The following is a 13269-nucleotide window of genomic DNA, read 5'->3' as shown; positions in this document are numbered from 1 at the left end:
CAGAACTGAACACAGTGTTCCAGGTGGGGTCTCACAAGAGTAGAGCAGAGGGGAAGAATCACCTCCCTTGACTGACTGTCTGTGTTTCCTTTGATGCAGCCCAGGACACACTTGGCTTTCTGGGCTGCAAGTGCACAGCTCGTGTTAACCTTCTGGTCCACCATCACCCCCAAGTCCTTCTCCTCAGAGCTGTCCTCAGTCCTTTCTCCTCCAATGAATCATGAGATGTCACAGTCTTAAGAGTGACTCCTTAATCACCTCAGCTGCTTTTGTTTTGACAAACCCATCCCTGATGCTCCTTTGCAGGGTGTAGTGTACAATAAGGAGATATCTTTTTTTCCTTCGGGCAACAAGTAAGCCTCTCCTCCTTTCCCTCTGTTAAACTAGTTAAACAAAGACATCATAGAGACTTAGAGGAAGAAATAGTTCAAAGTAATTTTCTTCTAATCACTAGGTACAATATAAAACAAAACCTCTTTTTAAAAGGTTCATATTTTCTCTCTCCATATGCTAGTCTGAAAGAATAAGGCAGGAACTAACCATACAGCTAGGCTGGCTCTGGTCTGCTCTTAATCCACTGCAGCTGTCAGCATAAAAATTTCTATTCCCTCTCTCCTGCTTAATTTGGAGGGTTCTTTTATGCCCTTATTCTCCTGCTTTCATGGATGAGTCCATCCTCCTCACGCCACTCTTTCCTCTTCTTAATTCTCTAACAGCTTCTCAGTTTTTTCCAGGGGGCAGGACTGGACCTACTGTATGTTTTGTTCTGTCTAATTGAGGGAGCTGAAACCCAGTATCCCTTGGATTTCCTCGGGTGTTGTAGAATTGAATTGCCTAGAGTGTTAATCATCATTTGATCATTCTGACATTCTTGATGAAAAAATATGTACATTAAAATCATAATGCAATTACAGAATTTGCTTTTAGCATGAATATATTTCTTCTCGGTGACACTGAAATTATTTACTACTCCCAATATTTATATATTATTTTGACAGAGATGCAGTGGGCTATGAGTAATTTTAAGGTGGCACAGTTTATTCCATGCAGCTTAAAAGCAAGGATTTTCCCTCTCCCCTTTTGCCCCATCACATTTTATTACTAATGGACACATTTGAATTGTCAGCTTTCCCAAAGCATTGGTGTACAGGCTGAAGTGATCAAATTAGTTTAATTGCTTAACCATTTTGTTGCTAACTAGGAGAACTGAACACCCTCTCATTCTTGCTTTGTCTTTTCCCCATCAGTTCTGAGTTTTGGGGTTTTTTATTAATCTTGTTTAAATATAAGAATTCCACACCAAAATAGTGTGCAATGTGGAAATGTGGGCTTCCAGGAGCTCTGTGGGCTAGGAATGAACTTCTGACTTTGTCTGGAGGCCTGATGCTAACACAGCTCAGCTGGCAGGTTAATGATGACTGTCATGAATATTAAATGATAAAACCAAAACAAAACTCCCAGAGAGACGCTTGTGCACAAATCTTACACAGCAACACAACCAGCCCAGACAGCTGGCTCTCTGTAGACTTTCTTGAAAGAAAACAGTGCTGAGGCATATTAGGATGATTTTTATAAACCGGAAAGCTGATTTGTTTGAACTGTTTGAAAGTTAGAGGTCTTCATGATTTATAGCTCAAAGCAGAAATTTGTTCTCTGAAGTAGATAAATAACAGGTAAATTATATTAGTGCTGTTCTCCGTTGTATTAAGTGTTTTAGAGTATTTTTTAACTTTGTGCTAGCTAAAAATGTGTACGAGGGGTAAATCTTCCTCTGAAGTTCTAATACCTTCATTGTTGGTTTGTCTTTTGTTCCTGCCTAAAAAGACCAAACTGCAGGGCACAGAATAATAAACTACAGTTGGTTTTGTTTCTTTCTCGTGAATTGTTCCAGACAGGGTAAGAGCTTGCTATTCACAGAGTTCCTTTTTCAGCCTCAGCTAACTCCTGCTGCATGGAAAAAAATTGCCCCCATACATGCAAAATATTAGCATTCAAGAAGTTTGAATTTATTTGAAGTAACACCAACACAGACCTGGGATGATTTCAGTAACACAGCACTGCAGTCATGCTGTTTCCAAAATGATATTTAAAGGTGAGATGTTCTCTATGGCCCAGAAAGTAATCTTCATTCAACTACACAAGTTGGAGTCAGATCGCTGTAATTTTCTTGATTTTTATGGTTATGTAAATTTGTGTCAACTTACTATGTGGTTCAGTGATTTTCAGACACCAAAAGGAATGAGCTGAAATAACAGAGGAGGTTTTCTCAGGCAGCTGCATATAGGCACGATCCATTTTGTGATGTTATTCTGAGTATAGAAATATAAGTAAAACTAAACTATTTTTAGGTATGATGAGTCAGTCTAAATCAGTTGATGGAAAAAGATATAAATGAAAGGGCAAGGCAGTTAGAGGAAGTTATGGAGAGCAATGCTTTCATACAGACATTCTGCAGAATTCATCTGGCTTTCCAAACCCCATCTGCAAATCAAGAAGTGCTTTCCAGTGGCTCATGGAGACCTCTCTAGTTATGTGCTGCTAGCTGTGTTTGTTTAAAGTTCAATTGCATTAAAAACAGATTATCTATTTTTAAGGTAGAATTATTTATGTAAATTATTTATGTGGTTATTCCAGTGATATGCTTATGAACAGTGTGTACAATCAGAACTAAAATCAGCCATCAGGTTCCCAGCTGTGAAGAAAGTGCATTCAGTGATATAATTTTTCAGCCAGTATCAGGACAACCCCTGATATATTTCTGTTGTTGTTTAGTCAAACAGCCTCCTGGAATGGGAGTGACTTCTTTCAGAGTAACATAAACCAGAGACATTGAAAAGACTTAGCTAGTCTGGCTTATAGTTGTATTTTTCACAGTACCATGAGGAATTCACGCGCATGCTCTCTGGCATGGCTTGCAATAAGGTGAGCTACAGTATTGCAGAATAAGAGTTTGTAACTATTTCCCTAGGTATTTCCCATACGTATATATATTATGTGAAGCGGTTACAGCTAAAATAATTATTCAGATAAAATCTTTCTTACAAGATTTTTCTTCAAGTTGGGGTTAATATATCATAGTCTGCAAAGGCTACACACAGTTGTATGGGGATTAGAGGCTCCTTTCTTCCTTATTTGAAACATTTAGTCTATTTTATCAGAAGTTAGCAGATTCTAGTGGATGGAAGTTTACCTCTAGCTCCAGCTGTACTTTCATTTTGCAAATTTTGAATGTATCATTCAAACTCTTGACAATGTTGTGAAGCACCTTTTATACAACCTCTTTGAGTGGCTTGGCCAGAAGTACTGTTGGGATCATCATGGTTTCTACCAGTATTTCAGGAAACAAATGGCCAGTGGACATGTAGGCAAATCCCATGTGATGACAGATGAACATGGCTAAAATATACTCACTTCAGCTGAAAGATGAAGCACAACAAAGTGGTCCTCTTTGGAGTAAAGATTAAAGCTAAAGTTTCAGAAAGTTGCATTCTTGGTGTTAGGGTCTTGTGAGCCCAAACATTCAACCAACATTACCTTCTTCAAATGACTGAAAGTCCCAATAGGGATGAAAGACAAAGGTAATTCAGGGGCAGCATTAGCTCATTTAGCAGCCAGGAAGCACAGCATTAAGAGGTGCAAAGTTGTCCTGAAGCTGAGGATTGCACCATCATCTGTGTGTTACCAGGTCACCTCTTCAGCAGCAAAACTCCAGCCTTCTTTCTTAAACCAGAATGGGCATTGTTTAAAGACAACATGAAAAAATTTGCAATGTTATGGATTACATAAGGGATTTTCTGTGAATCCAGACACCTGCAAGGTGTCAAAGCAAAAGGAATCAGCATTTTTGGAAAACAAGGTTGAGGATGTCAAGCAAGGAGCCAGAAGTCATGAACTGTTTAATTCATGCTGATTTTCCCAGAACTGTATCCAAGGAGGATGTCACACTTTCCCGTTCCCAAGTTCAACCTTTTCTCTGAGTGCATCAGCAAGTTTCACCTCTTCTGAAACTGTACTCTCCTGTGAGTTATTTATAATCTCCTGCTGCTTCCTGTAAGTAGGACTACACTTACCTTCCTTCTCTCTGCTGTGGGTATTTCACTGATACGCTGCTGCTTCTTCACATGCAAGCCTTTCAGCAGACTGTTTCCTTCCAGCTCCAAGACATGCTAAATTCAAAAGAGATCATTCAGAGAAATGGGATGTGTTTACCACTGGCAGCAGCAGTTTAGGGCCATTTGTAATATTTAATGTGTAGAATCACAGAGGTTCAGCACATACCCAAACATCCCTCCTAAGCATATGTCCTTAAAATCCTTTCAGGTTCACTAAAATCAATAGGTTGGTCTTTTGCACTCTAAGATCTTTCCAGATATCCTTGTAAGATGCCACTATACTTTCATTTCTGTTGACAATTTTTGTTGTGTCAGAGATCAAAACTGCAGGGTGTTACTTCTGACCTGTTCAGTTTAAGAAATACATGGAACAGAATACGTTTTAGAAAGACTGTAAGACTGCTGCCTTTGTGTAAACTGCTAGATCTGTCTGTTGTGTATGTCAGACAGATGTACCTTTGTCTTTCTGTAACACACAAAAAAAGAAACCATCACAAATACCTTGAAGGGACCGTACCATTCTATTCTTTAAAAGTATTGCATAACTATTTTGAAATACAGAGGTTGGCTAAACAATAAATACAGAAAAATCTGTGATATTCTTTACACACTTCCAGGCATAATGATGGACACAGACATGTTACTTAAGAATATAATCTCAATATATAAGTGTAATCACTTCTATTAGCACTTTGACTCTTAAGTATACTTAGGTCTGGTGCATGGCTGCACAGCTCTGCAGTTCAGAATTAACACTTTGGTATTTTGGGATCAATATTTATTCTTTTTGATGAGACTATGGTTTTAGAAACTTTGCTCAAACATAAAAATTAATAAAAGGTTAAAAATAATAAATAAATTAATCATTACCAAAACAGAACTGCAGTTTAAAGTAACAGGTGTATAGGTGTAGCCTCCAAAGAGAAGAATAGCATCCTAGGATATTTGTGGTCTGCCACGACTATTTTGAACCATTTAATCTATAAAATTATCCTCTGGGCAGTTAATTACTCAGTAGCTAAGACCTGCATATCCGATACAACTGATTTCAGTATCTCCACAAGGGAGCATACAACTGAGCATGGGCAAGTTTCCACTTGACACTTAATTCCATTTGCCCAAGGGCCAGAAAATGAAGTTCCCTTTCCTCCAATGGCTGAAACAAATGCTACCTGTAAGGTGGGTTGGGGTTTGGGGGGTTTTATTGTTTTGTTTTTTTTTCATTCAGAGATTCTGTTGTCCGTAAAAGAAGGCTGCAAGGCTGTAAATTCACCTCTGCATTCAAACATTCTTACAAGTTTAGGCCTGTTTGGGTTCAGTTCATGTGTTTGACTGTCATCACTGTTATCTGTGTTGCCATAATCTCCAAAGCCCAAGTAGATATGCCACAAACTGGACTCAGATTTCCACAAGGTGAGAGCTCAAGCCAAGTCTCTGCTCTATATGCTGCCTTTGCACAATGTAAGAGAACTTTCAACAAAATCTGGAAGGTAAAATTCGGACATTGGGACATCAATTTAAGTTGACATAAAATTATGTCATATTTTGGCTTTTCTTGGGTGGCTTGCAGCGAGATTCTTATAACTTTTCATGTTACAGAAAGATGATGTTTCACATCAGAAGGATAAAGGCTTATGTCAAGGAGTGCTGCACAACACAGTAATCTGAATATTCTTTAACAGTGCAACATTCCTGATTGCAACAGCTACAAATAACTTATGGGAAATGTAATAGGAATTGTTTATTCAAGAGTACTTCCTGTGGTTCTGCAGGTCTTCCAGGTGCACAAGCTCTGTTTTTTCACAGAAAGTTAATCTCTGTTTCGACCTGTTATTTTGGATTTCTTGTCAACAAAGAACCCAAGCCAAGAAGATCTAAGTTTTGTAAACAAGTAAATTAGGACTCACACCTGCTTCTGAGCAGGAAGAAAAAGGCCCAAACAGGTGTTACATAAAGACCAAAAGATATAGTTGGCAGAAGCAAAAATAGGAAGCACTGTCTGTTACCAGACCTGCATGTACTGCTCTGCCAAATCTACCTTACCAGTATAAATTGTCCCAATAGCACACTAAGATACATTCCCATTTCCCACCTATTCTGTTTCCTGGGTTAGGTTTTTTCTCTTGTTGTTGTTATGCAAAGATCAAATCATACCTCTGCTATCAGGGTGCTTGCAGCAGGGGTGCCCACCTATCAGACACTTGGTTCTTTGAGACTCTGATTTGAATAGAGTGGGGAAAAAAGAACCTTTTGTTACAGCAGTGATTTATGACAGCTATCTGAATAAGCATCATATTTAGGGCTCTGAGCGAAGTAATTCTTAAAAATCTATAAGCTAAGGGTTTTTTTGTTTTAATCAAAACATTCACAGACAAGGACTGATTTTATTTGGAAACAGCCATTCTGTATATGATATAAGTAGTTTTCAGGCTATAGGTACATGTGTATTTTACTTTATCTGAATATTAAACATGGTGCATGGATTTGTCATCTAAGTTGCATAGTTTGTTTCTCTGTGGACAGAAAAACATTAAGCAAAAACATAAATTGATGATGGATAATAAAGTGTGTCAATCACCTATGTCAGTGAACCTCAAGGTACCTCTTGATGATAGTGTTCATAGTGCTCATCTGAAAATATGCAAATACTAATCAGAGCTACTTAGCACATCTTATTGATCTGTAGCTGAATGGCAGGTTTTTCACTCACAGAGGTAGTCTAAAGGTCTAAAAGTTTTTTCTCTCATTTTAACCAGATCAGCTGAAAAAAAATAGTGTTGGGGTTCTTATATGGAACTTTTCCATTTTATCTTGAGCAGATGCAAACTACATGAAACACTTGAAGCAGACAACTGATGTTAGCTCATCCAGATAATGCATTCACACTTTTACAAGGAGTGGGAAACAATTTAGGATTTACAGAAATTCAACTATTAAAAACTTTATCTCTTCCAAGAAATGTAATTTTATGTTACACACTTGTAAACAGAGAAATCCATGTAGAACTAAATTTCATATGAAAAACTGCCATAATTCAGAGCAAACAGTGCAAGTGTATGACACTAATACAGATCTGTTTATTTACACTTTGTAAAATACGTGTATACATATATACATATTTTCTAAAAAAAGAAAAAGGAGCTGTCATGAACTCCAGAAAACTTGTGCTCTAATATTGCAATATAATAATTTAATAATTATAATTATTAAAATAGGTACTCTAAGAATATAATCTAATATTCTATCTTGCCTCTCCCCAGGCATTCTATAGGTACAAAAATGTACTCAAAAATGTACTCAAAACTCATCTTTAATGTTGAAATGTGGCTGATCTTCAGGTTTAAAATCTAGATTGGGGCTGCCATCCTCATTCAGAATTCGTCGAGAAGTATAGCCAACAATTGGATATTTGGCCTTATAAACATTATTGAAGATATCATCCAGGGACTTCAGTTCCTCTTCTGTTAGTCCTGTCTAAAGGAAAGATGGAAATGAAAGTCCTGTCACAAAGGAATAAAAATACAGGTATTTACATGCATTTTTCTTTTTTATTGATTACTGTAAAACCTTAGGGTCAGCTTTTGGGTTTCCTTTGCAGAGTATGTTTAACAAAATTGGTAGTACAAGCTATAATTTTATTATTTCCACTCAAATTCAGCCTTGACAAAACTTTTAATATATTCAGATCAAACAAACTGTTAATCTCTCCTCATTTTCCCTGCATTAAGTAACTCACTCCCCAAACAAACAGCCCCCCCCCGCCACAGTTAGCATCCATTCCATGTCAATGCCACAGGATACACTATATCAATTGACAAAGAAAGTAATTTTCTGTCTTCGGAAGCACCATTTTAAGCAGCAGGTAACTTCCTTTTTACCCAGTTGTGTAAATTGCACAGATCACATCAGAGCAAAAACTTTCTCCTTAAAGGCTGTTAGCACTGCACTTTCCACGAGCAGTAAATAGAGACCCATTTTATGTACATACAGAACAGTAATGCATTTCGTTTTTAAAAGTGTGAATAGACTTAAATGAATTCACATGAACAATTTAATATTACCATTCACCACCTTGCAAAAGAATAAAACTTTGAAAAATAGAAGCAAACTAATGATTTTCTTACTATGTCATGTGTAAGGTCTGCTGGATCCAGAGACATCTTTGCAACTCCTCTGGTTGAATCTTTTCCAACCAAAGCATTATATGGGGCTCCTTTTCCATAAAACTCTGTCAGATTAAAAAATAAAATCCAGTGATGATCTGACAATGTGCAGGGTATGTTCAGGCTCTACTTTTCACCAGCCTGCTACACTTGTCTTTAAAAGAAAGCAACAACTCAAGTCTAAGACTCTTCTTTCCAAAACTGATTTTTGATTTGCTAATTTTTGATAATATATCCCATTCCTTAAAAAACAAAGAAACTACAAAACAGAGGTGAGGTTATACAATACAACTGTTGGAACTCCTCACTGCAGCCTTTATCTATTATTTAGGGAGCTATACCCATTCTCATGAGAGGTTTGAAGACTCCAGAATTTGCAGTGGCAAGCCCTGTCTAACTTAGGATTTGAAGATCAGCCTATGTGTACATCCAGACAAGCTGCACTAACGAGCTTAGTACAAACAAAGCACCAAGACATTACTTTTTTTATGATGATATTAAGGCAAGTATCCAGGATCCCCTTGGTCTCTTCAACCATTTTACTGCAAATCTGGATTAAGTAGCAGGAGTTCAAATGAAAACATCTGTAGTTCTTAGGGAAAGCACAAACAGCAAATACAGCAATAAATGGATTATATAACAGATGACACAAGAAGCCTCATAAAATAAGAAAACTTCAAAGGGTAAAAAAAATTACTTAGCCCCTCGCTCTCATTTTGCCATCACAGGCAACTCTTCCAAGCGTTTTGACCATGCCACTGGACAGCACAAAGGGAAAGATGAAGCTGCAGCAGTGCTGATACTGTGTAGTGCAATCTGGGTAATCTGAGTTAGCTTTAATCTGGTCAATTCATGTACCCAGTGCAATAAAATCCTATAGCAGCAGCTTCTGTGTGGCCTAGCCCCACATCTGGTGGGGGCCCAGGGGCCTTGGCAGGTGCCTTCAGGGATTCTGTTGTCAGTGCCCAAGCTAACTGAACTACTCTGGCTTCTGTGGTCTGTAATCTCAAACCAGTGTAAATTTTATACAAAACCTTAGTGGGGGAGGTGATAGGGGAGGAAAATTGAGGGGGGTTTTAAAAAAGGAAAAAGTGCATTCTTTTTGTTGCAATCGAACCACAGGCTTTTAACATATTGGGAATGTTTAGAAACAAATTATTTATTAATAGCATGACAACAAAGCAGACAGCAGAGGAGAAGCAAACTCACCTTTTCCAGAAGTGACATCAAATACTACTCCCTTCACCGCCAGGTAAATGGGCTGCCCTTCCTGGAAAGAAATTCACCAAAGTATCATTGTTTAAGAGTAAGCAAATGGCAAGAAGTATTATCTATAAAATCCATAAGCACTCATGACACAATATGATAATTTAATTAAGTTGTATGTTTTCTCTTGTTTATGTGTGTAAACAAGAATACGTATCTTTCTTTTCTCAAAATTGCTTACTTGTGCTTTCAGTAGTCCCCAAGATGTATTTTGAGGGTTTAAGCATTGGAATTAGAGAATCTTATTAATGAAAACACCACAATCATAGAACACATGTCCCTCTTCCAAGTGACCTCTTGTCAGCACACTTCTGTGCTTGAAGACAATCAAGGGCATGTTCCTATTCCTAACACAAATGGATATTTCTCAAGACAAAAGGGTTTATGGCCAACAGCATTCCTTATTTAAAGAGAGATGCAGAGAAATACATAAACACACACAAATCTGATGTGCTGTCATCTGTTTTAGTTAGCAAGCCAGTGCTGCTGCTTTGTCTTTTACATAAGATGTATTTTTAATCAGATGCTGGTTACTTTCTTAGAAATATCTAGAGAAGACCCTGCGAAGGTCAGCCAGCAAGTTTTTCAAAACAGAAGACTGATGTATATCAACACAGGACTTTCAAATGTGGAGTTCTGTGGAGATTTCTGCATCACAGAGCTGGAAACTCTTAAGTTGAAATGGCTTTGTTACTTCTGTGATCTTGTAGAGGAACAAAAGGTCCAAATATATGGTTTAATTTATTATAGCCAGAAAATTACTTTGGCTCCAATTTACAGTAATCTGAAATTTCACTGGCACGAGTACGTTGTCAAACAAGCAACAAATAAAATAGGAGCGTGCCATCTAATTATCCGAACACAACTTCAACAGACCAAACCAGCACCTGCCAGCAGGACAAATGAATAGCACGGTAGCAACACGCAAATGCCAGCAACCCTCTCACGAATACCTAATAAAGCAACTTATCCTCTAATTACTGGGAGGAATAGCACAGCAGCAGAGCACAATAAAACCAAGTTTTAACGTGGCTTTGGGGCACCGAGCAGCACGGAGGGTGGCAAAGCTGGGGGCTGTGCGGGGCCAGGCCGGGACGCCCCTCCGACGCCCACCCCGGAAAGAACCGACCGGAGAAGCTCGGCGGCCCGGGCCGCGCCGCAGCTCTGCTCCCCGCCCGCCCTTACCTGCTGCCCGTCGTATCTGGCCAGCTCGGGCTCGGTGAAGAGGCGGACGGGGGCCTCAGCCGGCGGCCTGAAGCGCAGCTCTCGCTCGGCCGCAACCAGCAGAGCCGCCAGGAGCAGGAGCAGCATCGGCCGGGCCCCACGGCCCGCCATGCCGCGCAGCAGCGGCAGCGGCCCCGCCCGCCCGGCCCCGCCTCCCGCGCCCGCCGCAGCCAGACCCGGCCCTTGCTCCTGCGGTCGCATTGTTGGTTTGTTAAATCAAAGTAGGTGGAAAGAGTTCAAGCCAGGGTGTACATGCGGGGAAATGAAATAACGACTTATAAAGAGACCGGAGCCGCTCGGAGGAAGATCCCTGGCAGGCTCAGGGCTCAGCCGGCACACGAACGAGCAGCTGCTCATCGAAGATTGCTCCATTGTCATCCCCCTTCCCCTATGAAGTTTTTCTGCTTGCTGCTTTAAATGTTAATCCGCAAAATCAGCACTCGTCTGGCAGGCTTCGTCGTTAAGAATAAAACAAAAACAAAAAACAAACCAAAACAAACCCCAAACCTACCATAAAACAGCGAACTTACATTTTTAGCCTAAGGAAGAAGAAAATTAGTAGGAAATTTTCAAATTATGTCATTTCCTCATGCTATAAATACAGCACAGGGAAACATTCTGGGCTGGCAGAAGAATAAGCAGTTTGGTGTTTGTGATTCTACATAGAATGAACAAAATTAGAAACTTTTTACAATTTTGATACATACCTTGCATCTCTCAAGTAGTTGTAGTTCTGGCAAGCGAGGACTGAAGGAATTAAAGCCTGGATGTTTGATGCTGCAGCACCCAGTCTTCCTGACTACCATGCTGTATTTCCAACTCCTGTTTGATACCTCTCCTCCTTGCACTGTGTGTTGTGAAAGCTGAACAAATTGAAGAAGGATCCTTTCATCCTTGAAGAAGGATAGAAGTGGGTTTGATCTTTGCTTTAATAATTGTTTTATAAACAGTTCTTGAACTCTTCTTGAACAAAATCCAGAGGTTCACCTTGGAGAGCACCTCTTTCATGTTGCCTGAGGTAACACCTTTTTTCACAGGCTGTTCAAAGTTATGAAGTTCAAAGAACACAGTTTTGTGCATTGTTGTAAGCAGAGCTGAAGTAGTTAGTCCAAAGCAACATCTCCATAATTCTCTTCTGGTTGACAAAAGCAGCACAAGATGAGAAGCACAGGGGAGAGAGGGCATGTTACCACCATGTAGGCATGATGAGCAACCAGCGGGGCACACCCCTGGGTGAGGAGCTGGGCCAAGCCTGCAGGGCCAGCACATGGGGAAGGTGAGTTCCTGTGGAGACCTGGGAGCTGATCGCAGGAGGCTTCTTTCAGGTGTGGTAAGCTGAGCATGTTATGGTGATGGTTTACAAGATTGTTACTGTCATTCTCCATCGGCAGTGAAGTTACTCTGCACTTCCTGAACAACACCTGAGCTTCAGAGCAGGGTTCATCCTGGCTATCACCTCCATTTGGTAACTCCACACACCAGGAGACAGACACAAAGTGTCAACTAGAAAAGAGACCTTTGGTAGGGCTTTGGACTAAAAAGCTCCTCAACACCATACAAGAAACAGCTCTGGAACTGGCCTGGTTGCTCTGCCTGCAAATACCCTGCACGTCTTGCTGCAGAGACCCATGCTGTTAGGAAAAATGAAGAAGTCTAATTTGTCAGTTTGGTTGAAGTCACATAATAGATTTACCTTTTATTCTGAAATAATTATTTATCGGTGTCTCCCCAGAGGAAGGCTGCAAGTGCTGAATACTAACTATCATCTGTCCGATGTATTATTGATTTGAGAGTTTGAGCCTGTCTTTGAATTGCAAACATCTGAGAAATTAATAATGGCAACTAAAATGTTTTCTTTTTGAAAGGAAAAACTGTATATTAGGGTTGTTGTTGTCAGAGGACTTGGACCTTGGCTGTTAACTTCCTAGGTTAAGGAAGTTAACCTGCTGTGCAGAGACTCCACTACAGTGTTGCATCTCAATGCAAGAAATGTTGTGCATGTTTTTTCTTGATGACGAAACATTAACCACTACTTCCATGCTGGGGGAGAAAAATAGCTGTGTAAGTGTTTGTGGGTGTATGGCCCCTGAGTCAGCTCTTACGTGGTTTTGGCTTTTATCCTCTAGGAGTGCCCTATTGCAGCCACTTCTCTGGTGAAGCAGCACGGGTATTTGCAGGAGTCCTGGAGAAGTTCTGTCTGGTTGCTAAATGAGTCTGTTGTTTTCATGTTCTGTTATCAGCCGCAAGCAGCAAAAAATAATTTATAAGAGAAAAAAGTAATACTGGGTGCTTGGGGAGCCCTGGCAAAATTGTGTAAAATTACTTTTCCAATCTAGTTCAGTCTCACATCGAGGAGTTTGTGCTGGGAAGCGTGTGCTGTAGAAAGGACTCGTTTCCTCATCCCTACACAGGACTCAGTAGAAACGTTCTAATAAAACCTTATAAAAAAACCCAAACAAACAAACAAACCCAAACAACAAAACAAACAAACAAAACTACAAACA

The 13269-nt window shown here is 39.7% G+C and overlaps 1 protein-coding gene and 1 long non-coding RNA gene across 2 annotated transcripts in view; one reads left to right on the top strand and one right to left on the bottom strand.

Moving 5' to 3' along the window:
* Positions 1-7644, top strand: part of LOC139794270 (uncharacterized) — a 61768-nt gene extending 54124 nt beyond the window's left edge. The window contains exon 3 of the long non-coding RNA XR_011725057.1: positions 7373-7644. This is a non-coding gene — a long non-coding RNA (uncharacterized lncRNA). The remainder of the gene's footprint in view (positions 1-7372) is intronic.
* Positions 7170-10920, bottom strand: NENF (neudesin neurotrophic factor). The gene is made up of 4 exons (XM_071739605.1): positions 10727-10920; positions 9485-9545; positions 8237-8340; positions 7170-7586 (listed from the first exon to the last, which is right to left on the bottom strand). Exons 1-4 carry the CDS (start codon positions 10874-10876, stop codon positions 7410-7412), a joined length of 492 nt encoding a protein of 163 aa, XP_071595706.1. The 5' UTR covers positions 10877-10920; the 3' UTR covers positions 7170-7409.
* Positions 10921-13269: the final 2349 nt, after the last annotated feature.

Source organism: Heliangelus exortis, chromosome 3 (genome assembly GCF_036169615.1).
Source record: "Heliangelus exortis chromosome 3, bHelExo1.hap1, whole genome shotgun sequence".
NCBI lineage: Eukaryota > Metazoa > Chordata > Aves > Apodiformes > Trochilidae > Heliangelus > Heliangelus exortis.
This window is presented reverse-complemented; position numbering and strand designations above follow the sequence as displayed.